At 43.4% G+C, this 18,011-nt stretch overlaps 1 protein-coding gene across 7 annotated transcripts in view; it reads left to right on the top strand.

Annotated features, from left to right (window-relative positions):
• The first annotated feature begins 6 nt into the window (after positions 1-6).
• LOC101657258 (putative RNA-binding protein Luc7-like 2) overlaps positions 7-18,011 on the top strand; it is a 58,789-nt gene continuing 40,784 nt past the window's right edge. For 2 of the 7 annotated variants that reach the window (XM_045288988.1, XM_004713966.4), the window contains exons 1-2: positions 13,464-15,358; positions 16,762-16,856. In XM_045288988.1, the coding sequence (XP_045144923.1) occupies positions 15,277-15,358; positions 16,762-16,856 (177 nt within the window). In that variant the 5' untranslated portion in view covers positions 13,464-15,276. Of the gene's footprint in view, positions 40-2,890; positions 3,103-13,463; positions 16,857-18,011 lie in introns of those variants that run through there. The other 5 variants (XM_045288992.1, XM_045288990.1, XM_045288991.1 and 2 more) reach the window with 5 other exon arrangements.

The following is an 18,011-nucleotide window of genomic DNA, read 5'->3' as shown; positions in this document are numbered from 1 at the left end:
GCGCGATGCTGGACCAGCTGATGGGCACGTCCCGGGACGGTAAGCAGGCACCGGGCCCCAAGGTGGGGGAGGGGCGGCGGGTCGGGGCGCGGGCGCACCTGGGCGTGAGCGTGTGTGAGGAAGGGGCTCCAGATTGGTACCACGAGGGCCCGGCACCCGTCCCGTCCAATCAGGCCTCGGCGGGCGGGTGAGGGGCGGTGCCTGTTCGGATTGGCGGGAACGGCTGCCAATGAGGCGAGGCGGGGCCCGGAGGGAGCGGAGAGTGCCTTCAGTGTTGACTTGACTGCGACCCAGACCTGCGCACTCGGCGGCGGTTTCGCGTTGCTCGGGAACCCACGGGCTGACGGCGCCTCGGTCCCGGAACTTAGTCCAGAACTCAGGGGTCCTCCTTCGCCGCGCCCTTCTCCCGGGCGTCGAGCGAGACGTCTCCCCTCCCTTTTCCTGGGTCCCCAGGAATCCTGCCCTCCAGACTCTACCCGCCCAGCATTGCGCTCCCGACCATTCTTTCGTGAGAATCCTGCCCAAACCATGGTTTCCTGGAGTTGGGTGTCTTTGGCCCCATTTTGTGAAAGGGCGGGGGGGAATCCACAGACGCTGTGGTCTATTTTTCGGAGAGTCCTCCATTTTGTTACATGATTGACTTGAGGCCATGTCCAGTAAACACTGACCGATTTTGCCAGTGGCCCCAGTAAGATCTTTTGGAAATGGAGGGCAAGGAAAGAGCCCTCATCTTAGGTCAAAGCTGATGACCGGAGGTTCCTTTGTCATGGAGTGAATTTTTGAGCCGAAAGATGACAGTCTGCTGCTTTTTTGATGTCAGTAATGCGCTCTTTCATGTTCAAAGACTACCCATGCTAATTAGGGGGAAAGGTCTAGAAAGATCAACCCTTCTCTTTGGAAAGAAGACCCTTGTTTATTTTTATTTGGTTCTTGTTCAGGTAAATTGTTTCCAAGCTGCTGAAAAGGTGCTTTATTTTCTCCACAAACACTCATAATTGAGTCTCATAATGGAGTGCTTTACGGTAAAACGTGTGGCGGAAAAGTGGGAAAACCATTTAGTGGACTCATCCTTCAAGCAGCATATAATTAGGTTGGCTTTTTAGAGCCTTAATACAAACCCACATTAGAACCTTTTTTGGGGAACTTAGAGGCAAGCAGGTGTAGATGGCAAACCTATGGTGGGGGTGTTGTAGAATGGGAGGAAAGATTGGGAAGGAAATGGTGGTATTTGGTTAGTAAACCTTTGGAAGTGCAGGTAGTTAAAAACAATCATTTGTCTAAGTAGGCATAGTTGACCTTACTGTAACATCTCTTACCAGTGCACCTTTTCCAATGAATCAGAGGGTTTCCTAAATCCAGGGCTTTAGCCAACAGAATTTTTTGGACTAAAGTTGTGGAAATCCTTTAGACTTGGTATGATGATTCCATTCATGATGGATACTTTTTTTGCTTCTTCTGTATGGATTGGATTTCCTAACTTTGTGGGAGGGTGGTTGGGGCAAGGTGTAACCTTTACCACCTGATATATTTCTGAAACAGCCCTTCTAGTATCTCAGAACTACTGTAACTTAAATATATGTGCACACACGTGCACAATTGTTTATGTAGCAGAAATGGGGATTTCTTAAAATCCATGCTCTGTATACAAATACTGTGTATGCTCGTGTATAAGCTGAGTTTTTTCAGCACATTTTAAATGCAATTTTTGTGGTAATAGGTGCCTGTTGATAGTTGGAGTGGCTTATACTCGAGTATATAAAGTAAATTTATACTTTTTATGTGTCTGTTAGTGGATCAAAAATGGTTTTGGGTTTTTTTTTTTGCATTCAGGCTTAGAGGATTTCTATGTGAATTTGGGTGTATGAATCTCCAATGTCATTGAGCTGAAATGGCTGAATCCTCACTGCTGTTAGGGTAGAAATAGGATACTACCCTCAGGGATAAGGAATGAAATAGGTTTGTTTTTTGTTTTAAAAGTGACCCAAATGAGTCTTTTATGTGATTAGTATAAGAACCAGAACATTCATTCCTTTTTATCAGCTACTTAATGAGTTTACATACTTCATTTTATGAATAAAGAACTTTATATAATTAGGATTGTTTTTTTTCCTAGCATATTGTCAACTTGAAGTTAACCAGGGGTAGGGGAGCATGGATGCAGTCCGAATAACTCTGTGTCTTTGAAACCACGTGCTAGGCACAAGAACCGCTTACAGGGAATGCTTGCTGTTGGGGGTCCTTGGCACGAAGAGGTGGATCTCTGGGGATCCAGGAGTGGGGAGGAAGGGTAGGTAGTAGGATGTACCTAAGGCAGTTTCTGACATCTTGTTGTCTGTTATTAAATCCTAGAGACTTAATAGTAAGCAACTATTCTCTTGGCGGGTGTCTTTAGTGTCTTGTGTGAGGGGATCTGGAATAGCACACGCATCAGAGGTTCAGGCCTTCACTGAGACAGCCTTACTTCTCTTCTCCCCTTCCCTCCCCTCCTCCCTCCCATCCTTTTCCAACAGCTTTTAGTTCTCTTTTTAAATTTCTAGGAGATTGAGGTCTTCTAGTTCAATGTAGCTTCAATCACCAACCAATTACCTAACTATACTGAAATCTGCAGGAACCAGGGATTTTGGTGGCAGGGATATGGGGAGGGACTTTTGGGTCACTGGGCAGAGTAGACAAGTCACGCCAGGGTGAGTGGTGATGTGGGGTTGTGGGAGGAGAGGCGGGTGGATGAGCAGACCAGCATGTGGCACTGGGAGGCTGGGCCGGGGGATGACCAGGAGGTGGGAGGGCCAAAGACAAACTTTGCCTTCTTTGCAATTTTGCCTAGGGCCCTGGTGGTGGCAACCGCCTGTGTGCCACTGAAAACCGTGCCGCTGCCTGGCATACTGCCTAAATGGAAGCAGGGTACCGCGTGAGTTGAAACATTGGTCACACTATATCAAGTTTGTATATGTGAATCAGTGTAACTCGTACCCAGGTACCTGGGGGTCTGACTGTATTTGGATTTTTCTAAATAAGGCTTCGTGGGCTAAGGAAGCGAGCACTGGGCTGGGACTCAGGAGACCTGGTTTCTAGCCCCAGCTGTACCTCTAATTGTAACCGTGGGTAAGTCACTTAACCTTTTTTCCTCTAGTTAAAATCTGACATGTTACAGGGGAAGACAAATAACTTTCCTATGTTATACTCAGAACTGTTGGGAAATACTTGTGTTTTTAAAGTATCGTAGGAGGGAGGAACAATATATAGATATGAATTATTCGTATCTTGTTTTATCTCACGTTTAAGATGTGTGTTAAATTGTTTTAATTGTTGGCACTAGCATAGAGGGGAAGGGAACAGGGTTGGTTTTCCCTAAATACGTTCCATTTGCAATCAGGAAGGAGCTGCTCAGGACTGTATATGTAATACTAGCAGGAACTTGATGCCCTCGCACAGACAGTGGTCAGCTTGCTGGACAGTATTAATTGCCAGGATGGATATCCCTTAAGAAAGACCTTTCACCATAAATATGAGGGTGCTGCAAAAAGTGGAAAATTTCATGCTTTAAAAAAAATTCCATGAACTTTTTGATGCTCCCTTGTACAGTTTGGCAATGATAAACCCCTGGTCCTGACACCCAAAAAAGGTTTGGCAAGGTGCAAAGGATATGGATTTTTGTTTACCAGATTGAGAGCTGGGATTTAGATTATACCCGAAGTTTAGAAATGCTAGAGAAGTTAAAGAAGGTAGTTCTGAGGATTCCACTTTTAACAGCTTACCAGGTGTAAATGGAGCGCGGAGCTGGACAGCCCAGCAAGGGTGCTGTGCTGTCCAGAATAACCCGGTACTCGGCTGGAATGTGACAGCATCTTTGGTTGTCCATTTTGACTAGGGAAAGTTTGGGACAAGTTAAAGCTGTCTGTTCATCTTAGCCATTATCTATGACATTATGTCTAAACTGTATGATAGATAGCTCCTCAGGAAGGTATTGGTCATAGTCATACTACTTTAGTTTTCAGTTATATCTCTTATGGAATGTAAAATGGGAAGTCTACTCACCTTGGATGGTATTTAAGAAAATACAGTTGAGAAAATCCCATCCTGTTTCTCATCTGTTTAATGATACATAGTTATAACCTCTCAGGCTTTGCTGCCTTTCTGCAAAATTAACTTCACTCACAGAAGTGGATTTTCTTCTTCATAAACTCATCTTTATTGTAATCTGTGTACCTTCCTCAATCTTTCATCCACATTCAGAGCATTTTCTCTGGCTTCCCTCATTCACCTCAGAGACCATATTCATTCCTTGGTCAGTTGTGAACTGTTCTTCTATTCCACTCTGTTCATTTTAAGTGAAGGAGGTGGAGCCCTTAACATGCATGCACACAATTTTGGGGTAATAACTGGCTATATTTTACTACAGAGCTTTTAAATTCTTTTTCATTCTAAGTAGTTAAAAATTAAAAACAGAAAGGGTAACCGTGGTTGTATTGAGGTTTCTAAATTTTATCTGGGTTTTAAGCAACTTAGGCCCCCAATACTGAAATCTCTCTTTACAACTGCATAGTGAATCATTAACACCCCTCCCCATGTACAAGCGCCAATAAAATGATTAAAAAAAATTCCCCCCAAATAAAAAATTTCCTCATTTTGAACTCTAAACAACTTTTCTATATAGAGAAGCTCCAGAAAACACATGTTCTTTTATGTCCATCCAAAAATTCATTGGAACCAAAGAAAAAGCATAAGCTCTTTGCAACAAGTAGGCTGCCCTGTGAGAAGAAGTGGTAGGTAGCAGGCTGCATGTTCCATGGGGTTCTGCAAGGTAGCAGCAATCCAAAGAAGAGTAGGTGGTGGCATGGGTCAGCCAGTGAGTCAGCTAATGTTTAGTAGCAGGTGGCTCATGCCTGCATAGACTCTTGAGATGGCTGAGAATACAGGCAGGTAGTGGGATTGTGGAGCCCAGCAGACAGGCTTAAAATCAGACCAGCAGGTGTGAGCAAGATTAGAATACATGATGCTGATGCGCCTTAAGACGAAGTTAAGATGAAATTCCCAAAGGATTCTTGAGGGACTAGAAATTTGTAAGGCTCAGCACTGTTGCTATAGTTCCTGAGGAAACAGAATTCTACCTTAGAGTCTACCAAGAAGTTGACCAGGAGGAGAGTTGGATCCATGGTGCTAAGATGGGAGTGAGGGACGGAGAGAAGGTAAGTTTCTGACAGGAATCTTGTATCTTCAGCACCTGCGGAAAAGTGATTCTATTCTTTGGTGGTTTAAATCTTCATGCACTAGCAGCTACTGAGGTAGGCTTTGGAGGCAAGATGAAAAATTGAGTGATCAGTATTGTAAAATTGAGATGGAGAAAGAGTAGTTCGTAAAATCTCTCAAGTTTCTGCAGCTAACTGGTTTTAACTCTGAAAAGGTCAGATATCAAAAAGTACTTTGAGTCATTTAGTCAATTGCTAGAGTAAAGGATTTCTAAAACTTCCTTCTTGGTAAGGCTCTAGAGGTGTTGACCCAGGTGTTCTAATAGAATTGGGAGCCCTGGAGAGGAAGTCTGGCGTATTTGACGCATCAGCATTTTCTCAGGGCCCTTTGGAGATTTCAGTTTTTGAGAGCTTGTTTTTCTTTTAAAGTTAAATGTTCCAAAGTTTTGCTTTTTGGTAAAAGGTGTCAGATACTTCGTGTCAGAAAACAACAGCATCCGTATAATGTGGACCTGGCTGTTGGCAGCTGCTCTGTTCTATCCTACTGCCTGGTTACACACAGTTCCCTGTGTGCGTAGAGCATTCAGTACTAGACTGGTAGCTGAACCCACCCAGAGGTGCTAAAGGAGAAAGGCCTGGGGATCTTAAGATCACAGGCATGAAAATCCCTGCGAACTGCAGACATGGGATTACTGGGAGGCAGAGCTGACTCAATGGCACCTGCCTCTAGGTTCCAGAGTACAGTATGCCCTACTCTGTTTAAGGTTATGTTCTAGATCAAGGGTTGGCGCCAGGGTCTGCCTGCTTTTTGTAAATAAAGCTTTATTGTAACAGTCATGCCCTATGGTGCCCTGGAGAAACCAGGCAAGACAATATGCAGAGTGGAATAGCTGCTGCAGTGAAGTGTGGCTGGGCAACCAAAAGTACGCTCTAGATCAGTGCTTTTCGGCCGTAGTCTCCAGACCAGCAGCCTCGGTGTCACCTGGGCACTGGCTATCAATACTGGTTCTTAGGCACACACAAGACCTGCTGAATCGCATTCTGGGTGGTGGGGCCAGCAATCTGGGATCTAAGAAGTCTGGAGGTGACTCTGAGAAGCACTGTTAGAAGTAATTGTCAAGCCTTAGTCACTCATACCACCTTCCCTGTTTTTTAAACGTGTTTTCCTTCACGTAATTTTTGTTGTTGTCAATTCACTTTCATAAACTGATTTTATGAGCGTTACCGCCAGGAAAAGAGACACCATGAAAACAGTATGTTATAAAACTGTAACCCAGCTAGGTCATTTTCTTTTAAAAAACTTTCTCTTGTGATATGAGTGAAGGGTACACAGCACAATGGTTTTGTTTTCTGTTCAACAATCCATACACATTTTGTTTCCTTGGTAGCAGTCCCCTATTATAGCAGCTCCCTTCCCTATTAGTTACCGTTTCCCTTCCTCCTCCTTTCTGATCCATTCTTGCTTTCTGAGCTTTCTCCTTGGGTAAAAATGGCTGCCCTTTTGATCTCATGGTTGATTGTTGAAAGGATCGAGTACTTTGCTGGTGGCATTGTTCACCCTGTACTCAAGAAAACCCAAATCCCCTGTCTTTGACTATTCTGACTTGTAGTAATAGCTAGGGTTTCTGAGGCTGGAAAACTTGATAGGAGCAGATTGCTTTTTCTGTCTCCCACGTGAGTTTGAACAGTCAACCTTGCAGTTAGCAGCCCAGTGTTTTTCCTGCAGTGCCACCAGAACTCCTTGGTCACTCTATAGGCCTATTGTTTGGCTGAAATTTGAGCCATGATGCTGAGTCCAACCAAACCTATTGCTGTTCCCTGTAGGACAGGCTAGAACTGCACCATAGGTTTACCATGGCTTTCATCTTTCCAGTAATAACAATCTGCCACATCTGTTCTGCTGCAGAGCATCTGGTGATTTCAAACCCCAGACCTTTCAGTTAGCAGCCCAGCATTTAACCACTACATCACCAGGACTCCTTGAAGCCATAATTAACCTTCTGCCATCATGTTCCTTCTCACTGCCATTGAGCCCATGCTGAGTCATAATGACCCTGTAGGACATACATAGTACAGCTGCCCCCGTGAGTTTCCAAGACTGTAACTCTTCACAGAAGTAGAAAGCTCTGTTCTTCTGAGGAGCAGCCGGTGGTTTCCGATGGCTGATTGTGCAGTTAGCAGCCCAGTGCATAACCATTAGACCACCAGGGCTCTTTAGTGATAGCTAGACCCTGTTAAATTTAGTGTTCTCAACAGTAAAAGTTAGAGCTTATTAGATGTGTTAGGGCCAGATGGAAATTATTTTCTTAATCATGGTAAATAAGTGACTTGGCAGGGATGATTTAATGGAGTTTAAAATGTCAAAGAGGTAAAATCATACACCCCTAAAGTCGTTTTTGTACAAACCCCATACTGGTCTAGGTATTTACGTGAAGGAAAAGCTGAAGTGGCAAGATCTGGGAGATTGCTACAGAGTTCCTTCTAGACTGCCCAGGTGCAACGTCCTCTAACCTACCAGCCTGTGCCTTGATGGGGATGAGGGAAGGTGCTGGGCTGCTCCACGCTATCTAGAAAGCGTTTGATTTCCCACAGCTCCTAGAAAACACCTCTTTAGAGGCGTCCTGTCCTTTGTACCTCCCCACGCCCTGTTCAGTGCCCCTGGTGCTCAGAAGAGACTCCATCAATGGTGACCCCAGTGGCTGAGCTGCTTAGTCCTTTTCAGAGATGACAACAGATCAGGGCGCCAGCACAGTTTCTGGAAAAATGTCATCTTTTCATTTCTCTTTTCCACGAACTTTGAAGCCCTGTCCTATCTGCCCTGTCATCTTACACTACCAGACCCTAGCCCTAGATTTAAAGGCAATATGTGTGTGTGCACACGTTTACACTCAACTGTTTAAGTGACAAAAATCTGAGACTGATTATTGGTGCATGATTTGGGAAAAGTACAAAGCACAAACACACACCTGAGAATGGGTAATTACTATCTTGTATGTTTGCCTCAAAATTTTAGCGTAGAAAGAAAACATTACAAATAAATTCTTTCCCTCTGAGGCTGTCTTCCTTCCCTCCTGACTGGCCTGGAGAGTCCCTTGGGTCAGTGTTGGGTGCTAGGATTCTGTGGGGTGGAGAGTGCACATCTCCTTCGTCACCACTTTCCTTTTCTCATTCAGCTTTCCGCCCTTGTTCCTGGGCTGCTTGCATGTCTGTCACTTGTGTTGTTAATGTTCTTTTCATTTTTTCATGTTCTGTGCTTGTTTGTGGATTTGGGAAAGCTTTGCTAGGCTCTTGGGAGCTGTCACCACCCACTGGGAACTTGTCTTTTTCAATAGATAATCAGCCAATCACCTTTTCTTTGATTTGTTTCAGCTGTATCTTTATAGCCAGAGATAGCTTTTGCTATTCTAATTTTGTGCTTAGAAATTTTGTATATTGGAAGACACCACACATTGGAATGTGACTGTGACTGTATCAGAATTGCAGCTCTGCATGTAAGTATTACAATGTAAATATTTGCAGGCTGCACATTGCTTTAATTGTTTACTTAGCGTTTTCTAATGCATCTCAAATCTAAAAAGAGCTGTCTCTGGGGAGATTTCCTAACACAGGTATCCTTAGACCTGTGGTGGCATTGACATTGCCAGTAGCCTAACCCTGTGCTTAGATTTGAGTGGGGCAGAATAGATCTGCTGTAGTAATTCGGCCTGTTTTGTTGGTGTATAAAGACCTGTCCGGCGGTATTTCTGCCGACTACCCAGGCTGTCTCCCAGTCCTGTTGTGTATCAAGTGACTACATGGATGTGGGGCTAGTACATTTTTTCCATATTATTAATTTTTTATCACATCCAGCAAGACTGAATTTATTCTGGACATTTCTTCTGGGATAGGCATTCCATTTGTGAAAATTTCTGGGCTTGTCATGGCATTATGGTGGGAATGATACCAGTTTTGATAATTGTGAGATAACCCTGCTTTTGCATGGGACGCATTGGAGGGAAGGAGAGGTCCCATCACCACTCGTAGGACTTTCATAAGTTCTGGTGGGTTCAAAACCAGCCCACCCAACTGGCATCAAGTCGATGTCCACTCATAGTGACCATAGAGCAGCAGGGTAGACTGCCCATGGGAGTTTCTGAGACAGCAGCTCTGTGGGAGTCGGAAGCACGCTCCTTCTCCAGGGGAACAGCTGGCGGTTTTCAACTGCTGACTTGTGGATTACAGCCCAACAAGTAAGCACTACACCACTACCAGGGCTGTTAGGAGGTTAGCATATTAGGAAGAGTGCTGTAGTTGACTTTTTCCACTGCCATTGTTACCGTGTGATCAATACATTCCTACAACGTTTTGTATATTTCAAGTCATATTAATCATTCCCAAGTAAAGTACAGTGATGCCTTGGTTGTGGAACTCAATTAGTTCCAAATTCTTGTTTGAATACTGAAAAGTTTGAAAACCCAACATATTTCCCATAAGAAATGGAAAGAGCTATAAGAGCTCTCAATAAAAAGTTTTAAAAATCATGAAAAACCAAATAATTGGTTCTGAGGCCGCAAAATTACCCTTATAAATTCATTTTTTCCAGGACTGTGGAGACTTCTTGCATATCACTGTCTAGGATATGCTACTGCCATCGAGTTGTTTCTGATTTATTGAAATTAATAGTAACTTTTCAACCTTTTTCCTGGTCTGAGTTTTTTGTTTCGTGGTTAGCCAGTTCACACCTTTTGCTACATGAAGCTCTTTAGTCACTTTTCCCCCTTCCCAAAATGTCAACAATGTCTACTTAGCCATGTTGTAGTCAGCCGCCAAATCAGACAAACGGTGACCTGATTACAATTTCACAATGATTTCGTTCTTTAACTGTTCTCACAGTTTTCCGCTCACCTTTGCAGCTGCTATCACTAACTTTCTTTGGAGCCATGGTTACAATATTTTACGCACATTTAAAAACAAATTGAAGAATGCTTTAACACACTAACACAAGCACTATGTGTTATCTGAGGGAGAGCGGCGCTTAAACTGAAACGTCACTCCTTTTGTGTCCGAGGCGAGATACACCGTGTGACTTACTCTCGGCCTGTACAGGGTTTTCAAACTGGATTTTCAGTTCGACTGCTGAGCAAAGTTAACCAGCATCAAGCAGTTTTGTTTTATTTTGGACTTAACTGTTCAAGTAGTGGAAAGTTGGATCTTGGAGCCGTTCGATAACCGAGGTATCACTTTATAGTTATTTACAGCCATCTTGTGTCAGTGTGGTGAGTTTTTTCGTAATGTGAACCATACATTGTGAACTGTTGACATTTGAAAAGGAAGTTATAAAACAAATGCAAATGTATAGTGGACTAAACCGAGTATTTCCTCACAGGGGAACATGGTGTAAAAGAGTAATGAGGTTTTTTTTTTAGAGCTTTATTACCAAAGAGTTTGCATAGGTGATTTTGAAGCTGAATTATAAAGGAACAACAAAGGTAGGTGGGAGAGGTTAGTAGAGCCTTTGAAAGGGATCCTCACGAGGGTAAGTCAAAGTCATTACTATGAAATCGTGGACACGCGTATGAAACAACATAATAGAGCGTGCAGCTAAGTTTCTCCACACAGCCTCCACCTGGTCTTTTGCCTCCTCCTGACTGACACCAGTGGCTCCATCTCTCAGCCTTTTCATCAAGAATTCTGCACTCTTCACATTTTGTCACGGTGAAATGGCAGTTTGGCCGTCTTTGAGGTTCTCAAATCATGTTCCTTTTCAGTGTTATTTGAGTTTTGGGACAGAATGAAGCAAGGTCAGGGTGGTAGAGGGGTGTCCTCAGGAGAGCCCTTAAAGAGTGAGTATAGGGGCACTGTCACGGTGACAAAGTTCCTTGACACACTTTCCTGGTTTCCCTTTCACCAATGCAGTTTTTCATTTTCTGAAAACAACTCCTTTAGTGCCCTTGATGGTTCTGTGTCTTTTGAGACAATCTTATCAATGTAAATGGCCCCTTTGGTGTCTCAGAAAACAAAGCTGACCTCTCTGCCTTGAATTTAGCAGGACCAACAACACCTCTTGGAAGTCACTGCTTTAAAAAAACATTTCTCTGAAGGCACCCTAATGGGACTAACTTGTCTGCAGCCACTCGGAGATCTTGTAAACTCGTTTAGAATAAACGGCTGCATGTGTGAACTTGAACCCATGTAGCAATACTTTTTGACTTACCTGTGTGTTAGCAGCTGCTTTTGCCTTGGTTCCACTGAAAACTTGAGCACTTCTGGTTTCTACCCACACTGGACTAGACTGGAAATGGGCTCGGAGGTCTTTATGCAGAATTCCCATGGCTGTGTTCTCAGTACTGAGTACTCTGTAGTTAGATAAGAAAGAGGGAAGGGGGCAGAGAAGGTGTACCCTCATTCTGCAGGTTGAGTGTTTGAGGGAACCGGAAGTACTCCCTTCTACCTTCAGAGGGAAGGGACCTGCACTGCCCCAAGCCAGTTGTGAGCATGGAGCCTCTGCTTAGGCTCCCCCAAATCCAACGGTACTATGCAAGATCACCTATGCATAAATGTTAAAAGATTGCTTGCCATACATTTTATGTAGTAAAGGATTCAACGTGCCTTATGTATGTGAAATATTGCCAACTCTCAGGCTCCTAGAAAACCACCATACTAGACACCGGTCACTTGCCTCAGTCTTCACATCTGTTCACATAGTGTGGTCTTCACGGCTCTCACACACGGAGCATTCATCCAAGGAACGGGTAAGCTAAAGCACATGTGTGTGTGGGTGTGCAATTGCACAGACATCTCCGAAGATTGATCAGGTTTCTTGTGTGGGTGGGAGGTCACCTGGGCTGGGAGGATCTAGGAAAGAGGGCTGTCTGGGGCTGTCTGCACCATGTGGTTTTAAGAGTCGCGCCTCAATTCCAACTCTAGGTCAGTTTCTCAGAAGACAGGCTCAGAAATTACCTCAGTGGAGCTGCCAGTGAGCTTTGTTCCTCTTCAGGTGGCCCTGCCAGACTTCTTGAGTACCAGGGGAGGAGGAGCTTGCATTCTGGCGCGGACCCCCTGACAGCCCCAAGTACAGGGTCTTCGGGGAAGGGCTGGGTAGGAGCAGGCTGGAGGGGAAGTGCTAGCTTGAAGGTAGTTGCTGGGTAAAAAATAGCAACAAATTTTTTGTTGTTGCTTTTCAGATAAAAAACACTTGGGCTGCTAAGTTCTCTCTCTTTTCTAGGGTTATGGTTAGGGTTGGCGTTACAGTTAGGGTTAGAGTTAGGGGTAGACTTAGGGTTACACTTAGGGTTAGGGTTAGATTAGGGTTAAGTTTAGTGTTAGGATTAATGTTACGTTAGAGTTCAGGCCGCTAAGTTCTCAATCAGGTTTCTAATTCTAAGAAGGTAACATGTCATTCTCAAAGCATCTGGTTCATTCTTGTCAGGTTAGTGAGGTGTGGCCTCTCAATTTGTGCTTGTCTCAGGATGCACGCGTCTCTGCCCCATTGCTCACGTTCTTGTTTTTTCGCTGCTTTTTTTACTTGTTAGGGGGCCTTTGAGTCTGTTCCAACTTACAGTGAGCTGGTGTACAAAACACTAACAGGTCCTGTGCCATGTGTGAGCCCATTGTTAACTGCCATTTTGTTGATTATTGTTTCGACTGTCTTCCCCTTTTACTCTGCCCCTCTACCAAACCAGTCCTTCTCCAGGGACTGTCCAAACAACATGACTGTGTCTACACATTTTAAAATCTGGGCTAAGAAGACTAAACAATTATATAGGAAATGAAATTTTTACCCCGCTTTGCTGTTCTACAGGAACCCTTTGCCAAAGGGAGATACAGTCTTGTCTATTGCTCCCAGACCTCTCTGTCTTCATGAGTTGTGTTTGCAGATATCATTCCATCCCAGAATGCTCCATCCCTTTCTCTGATCTCAGCCCTTTTTCCTTCAAAGTGTGCCCTCTCCTTAATGCTTTAAGCCTTTCCAACCTCCTCTTTCCAATGCTCCTACCCAGCCCTTCCCCGAAGACCCTGTACTTGGGGTTGTCAGGGGGTCCGCACCAGAATGCAAGCTCCTCCTCCCCTGGTACTCAAGAAGTCTGGCAGGGCCACCTGAAGAGGAACAAAGCTCACTGGCAGCTCCACTGAGGTAATTTCTGAGCCTGTCTTCTGAGAAACTGACCTAGAGTTGGAATTGAGGCGCGACTCTTAAAACCACATGGTGCAGACAGCCCCAGACAGCCCTCTTTCCTAGATCCTCCCAGCCCAGGTGACCTCCCACCCTTCCCTCCCACCCCCACAAGAATGGTCATGTTGACCATTCCCGTCTTAGAAGTCTTGAGGCAGCACCCACCAAAAGCACCCATTGGACACCTGGGCCTGGCTGCTTGTATTCTCTATCATGCCACTTACCTGGGGGGGTGGTCAATGGAATTTTCTCACCAACTTTATGAAGTTTATGTATCTATTTTTCTCTAGCCAACATCATGGGCTTCTTGAAAGTAGAGCATTTCTTTCCTTGAATCTTTGCCCCACCCAGAAGGCATGTTGGGGGGGGAGATGTTCAAGGAGAGGTGGGGTTTTGCGATTTTGACCTAACCCTTTGATAACAGGGCTTTTTTCTTCCTGCTTTAGGCCCTATCCCTAGGCCCTTAATATATGTCTAGAAATGCCAACAGTACATCAACTTTATAAAATAATCCCTTGAATTAAGCCAGTATGGTTCCTGATTGTTCCCCATTTGTAGTCTTTATAAAAAAAATTTTAATGGTGTTATTTTACTGAGTTTCCTAGGCAAAACATAGCTTGGGCTAGATATTTTGGGCTGAACCTGATGTGATTGGTGATTTTATTTTAAAATTTTCTGTTTAATGGATTATATTTCCATGACATAAACCCTAATCGATCTGTTAAATACCTGCATGGGAATGTAGCTAAGTTATTTTTTAATGTTTATCCTTAAAGTTCCTTTAAAACGTTTCATCTATAAGCAGACATTCAGTTGCTAGTCCCTCTCAAGAGTATTTCTGTGTCTTGTTTATTAAGGTTTATTTATTTGTGTTCTAGACTTCTCTGTAATAGCACTACCTTGTATTTGGTGCTGTGTTTATTTTTTTTAACTAGTTATAAAATATTTATAAAGCCAGCCTCCATTGTATGCTGTGAGGATTTAAAAAATTTTTTCTTCATTTATAGAAGATTCTTTTTTATTAAAGTTCACCAGGAATGCTACAAGCTATGTTCATATTTGTAGTTTTTCAAACTTACCTGCTTAACTTGTCTTCACGAAGCCCTGACGGTGCAGTGGGCTACTAACCACACGGTCAGCAGTTAGAACTGCAAGAGAAAGATGAGGCTGTCTGCTCCCAGAAATAGTGACAGCTTAGAAATCCCATGGAGCAGTTCTACTCTGTTCGCTAAGGTCACGATGATTCACAATTGACTTGGTGGCAGTGAGTTAACTATAAGTTCGGGGCACATACGTGTGCATTAAATTTAATGCTGTGATTTCTTAAGGAAAAGCAGTCACGCGACATGTTTGATTAGTAAAATGTCTTGACTTATTTAATTCTTTTTATGGTAAAGCCTGACTCGCCATGGAATCTCCTTGGGCCATTATTTTGGAATGGGACTCTTGTATTTCCCAAGTGCTGAGGTCTCAGTGGGTGGGTGGTTGTGTTTTGTCTTTCTGCCTACTTTCCAAATTTGCACGATCTTTCCTTTCATTAGCATCCCTAAGTTTCAGATTGGACGTTGAGTTGTCTTAGCTGCCAGGAAGCAAGAAGCCGCTAGTCGCTGGTCTGGTGGGAGCACGTCGTCACATAGCACCATCCTAACGTGAGCTGAAGGCCTTTGTCCAAAGGCTTGATGATGAAACACATACTTTAAACAGTCACATTTGCAATCCCAGCCGGCACAAGGACCAATTCTCCAGAGCCTTGAACCTTTTTTTTAAACCAATTGTCAGTCATAATCTTCTTTGGTCACTGCTTGTATTAAATAAAACCACCCTGATCTTGTTCACTTTGTTTTCATATCCCAGAATCTTTATGGTCAACCTGTCCTCGATGCTGTGTTGACATTGCTGGCAGAGTTGACTGTACAAATCGACTCGTTTTCATTTATAATGCAAGGTTCAGTGTATCTCTGCCTGCCTACTTCAGCCTGTGAGGGGGTGTGCGTTCGGGAAGGCCCCTGCTCGCCGAGCCGTGAGTTACCCCTAATTTTTCAGATACATTACTGAATGCGAACAGAACAGAAGTGGTGAGGAAGAGAAAGGACCTGATAGCAACATTCATCATAGAAGCAGGCGTGCACACTGAAAGGGCAATTCCCAACATTGTTGTCAGATGCAGCCTACTTGAACCAGGGACTAGCCTCCAGAAAACCCCTTGTTGAACTGAAGCTGTGATGTGAGCTGTTCACCGTTGGTGAAATATTAAATCTACCCTGGTGGTAGATGAAAATGTTCAGAAGTCATTGTAAGCAAGTTAAAACAATTGGAGCAAAAGTTTGTTCCACTTAAAAAATGACCATATCTAGTTCATTAAAAAAAAATCACATGAAAAGAGAAAGTTTTGCTTCTTGTACTGTTCACACTTGAAAATATAAATGTTAATGGAAGTCAGTGACTCACTTCCTTGATGCCAGTGTTTAGTGAGCTCCAGGCATCCTGCAACCTACAGAGGTGATTGTAGTTGTGGTTTGCTACCCACCATTGTTCTTGCTTCAGTGACTCACTAGTAGGTTTTCATCCATCAAGGATCTTAACATTTGAGCTAAAACACATTTCTTAGGACTTATCATTCTCCATAGTAAGAAGAACCATTCCGAGGATTTTTTCAATTGGTTTTACAAAAAAATTCCAAAATTAGTTTCTCCTAATGTCAACATTTTGTTTATTAAAGCTAGTTACTTTTCTCATTCTTAGCTACCATCTTAGATGAGCATTAGGGATTTGGGGATTTCAGATATACTGTGTTCTATGCAGATAATGGCAGTGGGGCGGTAGGCCTGTGCCGCAGTGTGGAACACAGTGTGACTCCCTCCTTCCAGGTTTGTAAGCCATCTCCCCTCCCTAACCCCTTCCTGCAGCACCAAGAACAGGATAGGGGATGGAGTGGAACTCGGGCTCAGTGGACGGCTGCAAGCAAAGTGTGTATCAAACCTTGGCCAACTTGGGTTTTTTTTACATTTTTCAATGACTGTCAGAAATGACCAACACTGAATCCCAATGGTTAGAAACTCCTTTGGGTCTTCTGCAGTTCCCCCCAGCTCTCAGAGACTCATTTACTCATCCACAGTACGAAGGAGTTGGACTCAGTAATCTTTACGGTCCATTCCTGCTCTCCAAGTCTATGCCTTTCTGAAATACTCTGTTTACCAGAATGTATTGCTTTCCCACTTGGACTTTCTGAGTTAACACCTGCAGTACACATACTGCAACAGCATGCTGTCTGAAGTAGTTTTTCTAGAGGATGTCACCTGGAAAACTAGCCCCCTCGAGTGGCTGTCTTAGTTTGTGTGCCTGTAGAGCCACACACAGGAGTCTGAAGAAAGAATGGTTTCCAGTTGTCTAATCTGGGATACTATCAACTTCTCTATGTTACAGGAGATACGACTCGTCAGCGCATCAAATTCAGCGATGACAGAGTTTGCAAGAGTCACCTTCTCAACTGTTGTCCCCACGATGTCCTCTCGGGAACCGTACGTATTAATTCAGTGTCAAATTTGATTCCTGGCACACTGCTGAAGTGAACTACTGACTATAATCAATTCCTTATGAAATTATTACACAGCGATTTAAAAAAATTTTTAAACATGGTAGAGGTGCTTGTATCGTAATTTTTGTTTACTCAGGTTGGTGACTTTAATTTACAATAATGGGTTTCTTCACAGAATGAGTTGCTTTGTAGAGCTGTATAATCTCTTTTCAAGTTTTCACAAACATTGTATTTTCAATGTACAGTTATTGATTGCACTTTGAGTTCAGAAATTGTATAATTTATTTTTAAAGTACTTCCTTTTGTCTTGGGCAAAGTAGACTTTAATTCAAAGTAATAGACACTATTATGACTTGTGCACCTTTATACATTAGAATCATAGTGGGGACAGTATGTTAGTAAATACTTAAATTCATGCAAGCTTAGTTTCCAAGGAGTGTTAATTAGCATGCATTCATATTCTGACTCCCAATAACGCAGAGCTTTTCTCAGATTGCATGTCTAAGAGACATTGGTTGGGTCTTGAGGATCATCATTTGAATTTGTGAGAGAAACTGCGTTGTGGTGAACAGGATTCTTTCCCTGATTCAGGGCTTTGGTTGAAATGACCTCTCGCTACAAGTAGCTTCCCTTCAGCAGGCTGGTCTGGGCCCAGGCGCCGGGTTAGTCCTGCTGGTCAGAAAAGACTGAAATGCACAGGTTTCCCTTTTCAGAATTGGTGATTCGGCTTAAGCTGCCTAAATGTGTAGCAGAGGGCTTCCTTTGGTGGGAAGAAGAATGCACCCCCACCGTAGAGGAATCAGGGCAACTACAAGAGGATACCCCTTCCTTTTCCAGTAGGATTGAAACTACACTTTTTTAAAAAGAGCCCCATTTTTGTTTTTTCCCCAGCACAATATCACAAGGCAAGAAATCCAGTTCTGAGCACTTGAATGATGGCTCTGACGACTATCAGCAGAAAATAAAGTTTCTTTCTTTTTTTTTAAATCATTGGGGGCTCATACAACTCATCACAATCCATACATACATCAATTGTGTAAAGCACATTTGTACATTCGTTAACCTCATCATTCTCAAAAATTTGTTCTCCACAGAAAATAAACTTTCATAGCTGCTCTTGCAGAGTTTCCGTAATTAC

The sequence above is a fragment of the Echinops telfairi genome, unplaced genomic scaffold, assembly GCF_000313985.2.
Source record: "Echinops telfairi isolate 266 unplaced genomic scaffold, ASM31398v2 ScPeMD7_23;HRSCAF=83, whole genome shotgun sequence".
NCBI lineage: Eukaryota > Metazoa > Chordata > Mammalia > Afrosoricida > Tenrecidae > Echinops > Echinops telfairi.
Note: the sequence above shows the minus strand (reverse complement) of the source record. Positions and strands in the feature narration are given on the sequence as shown.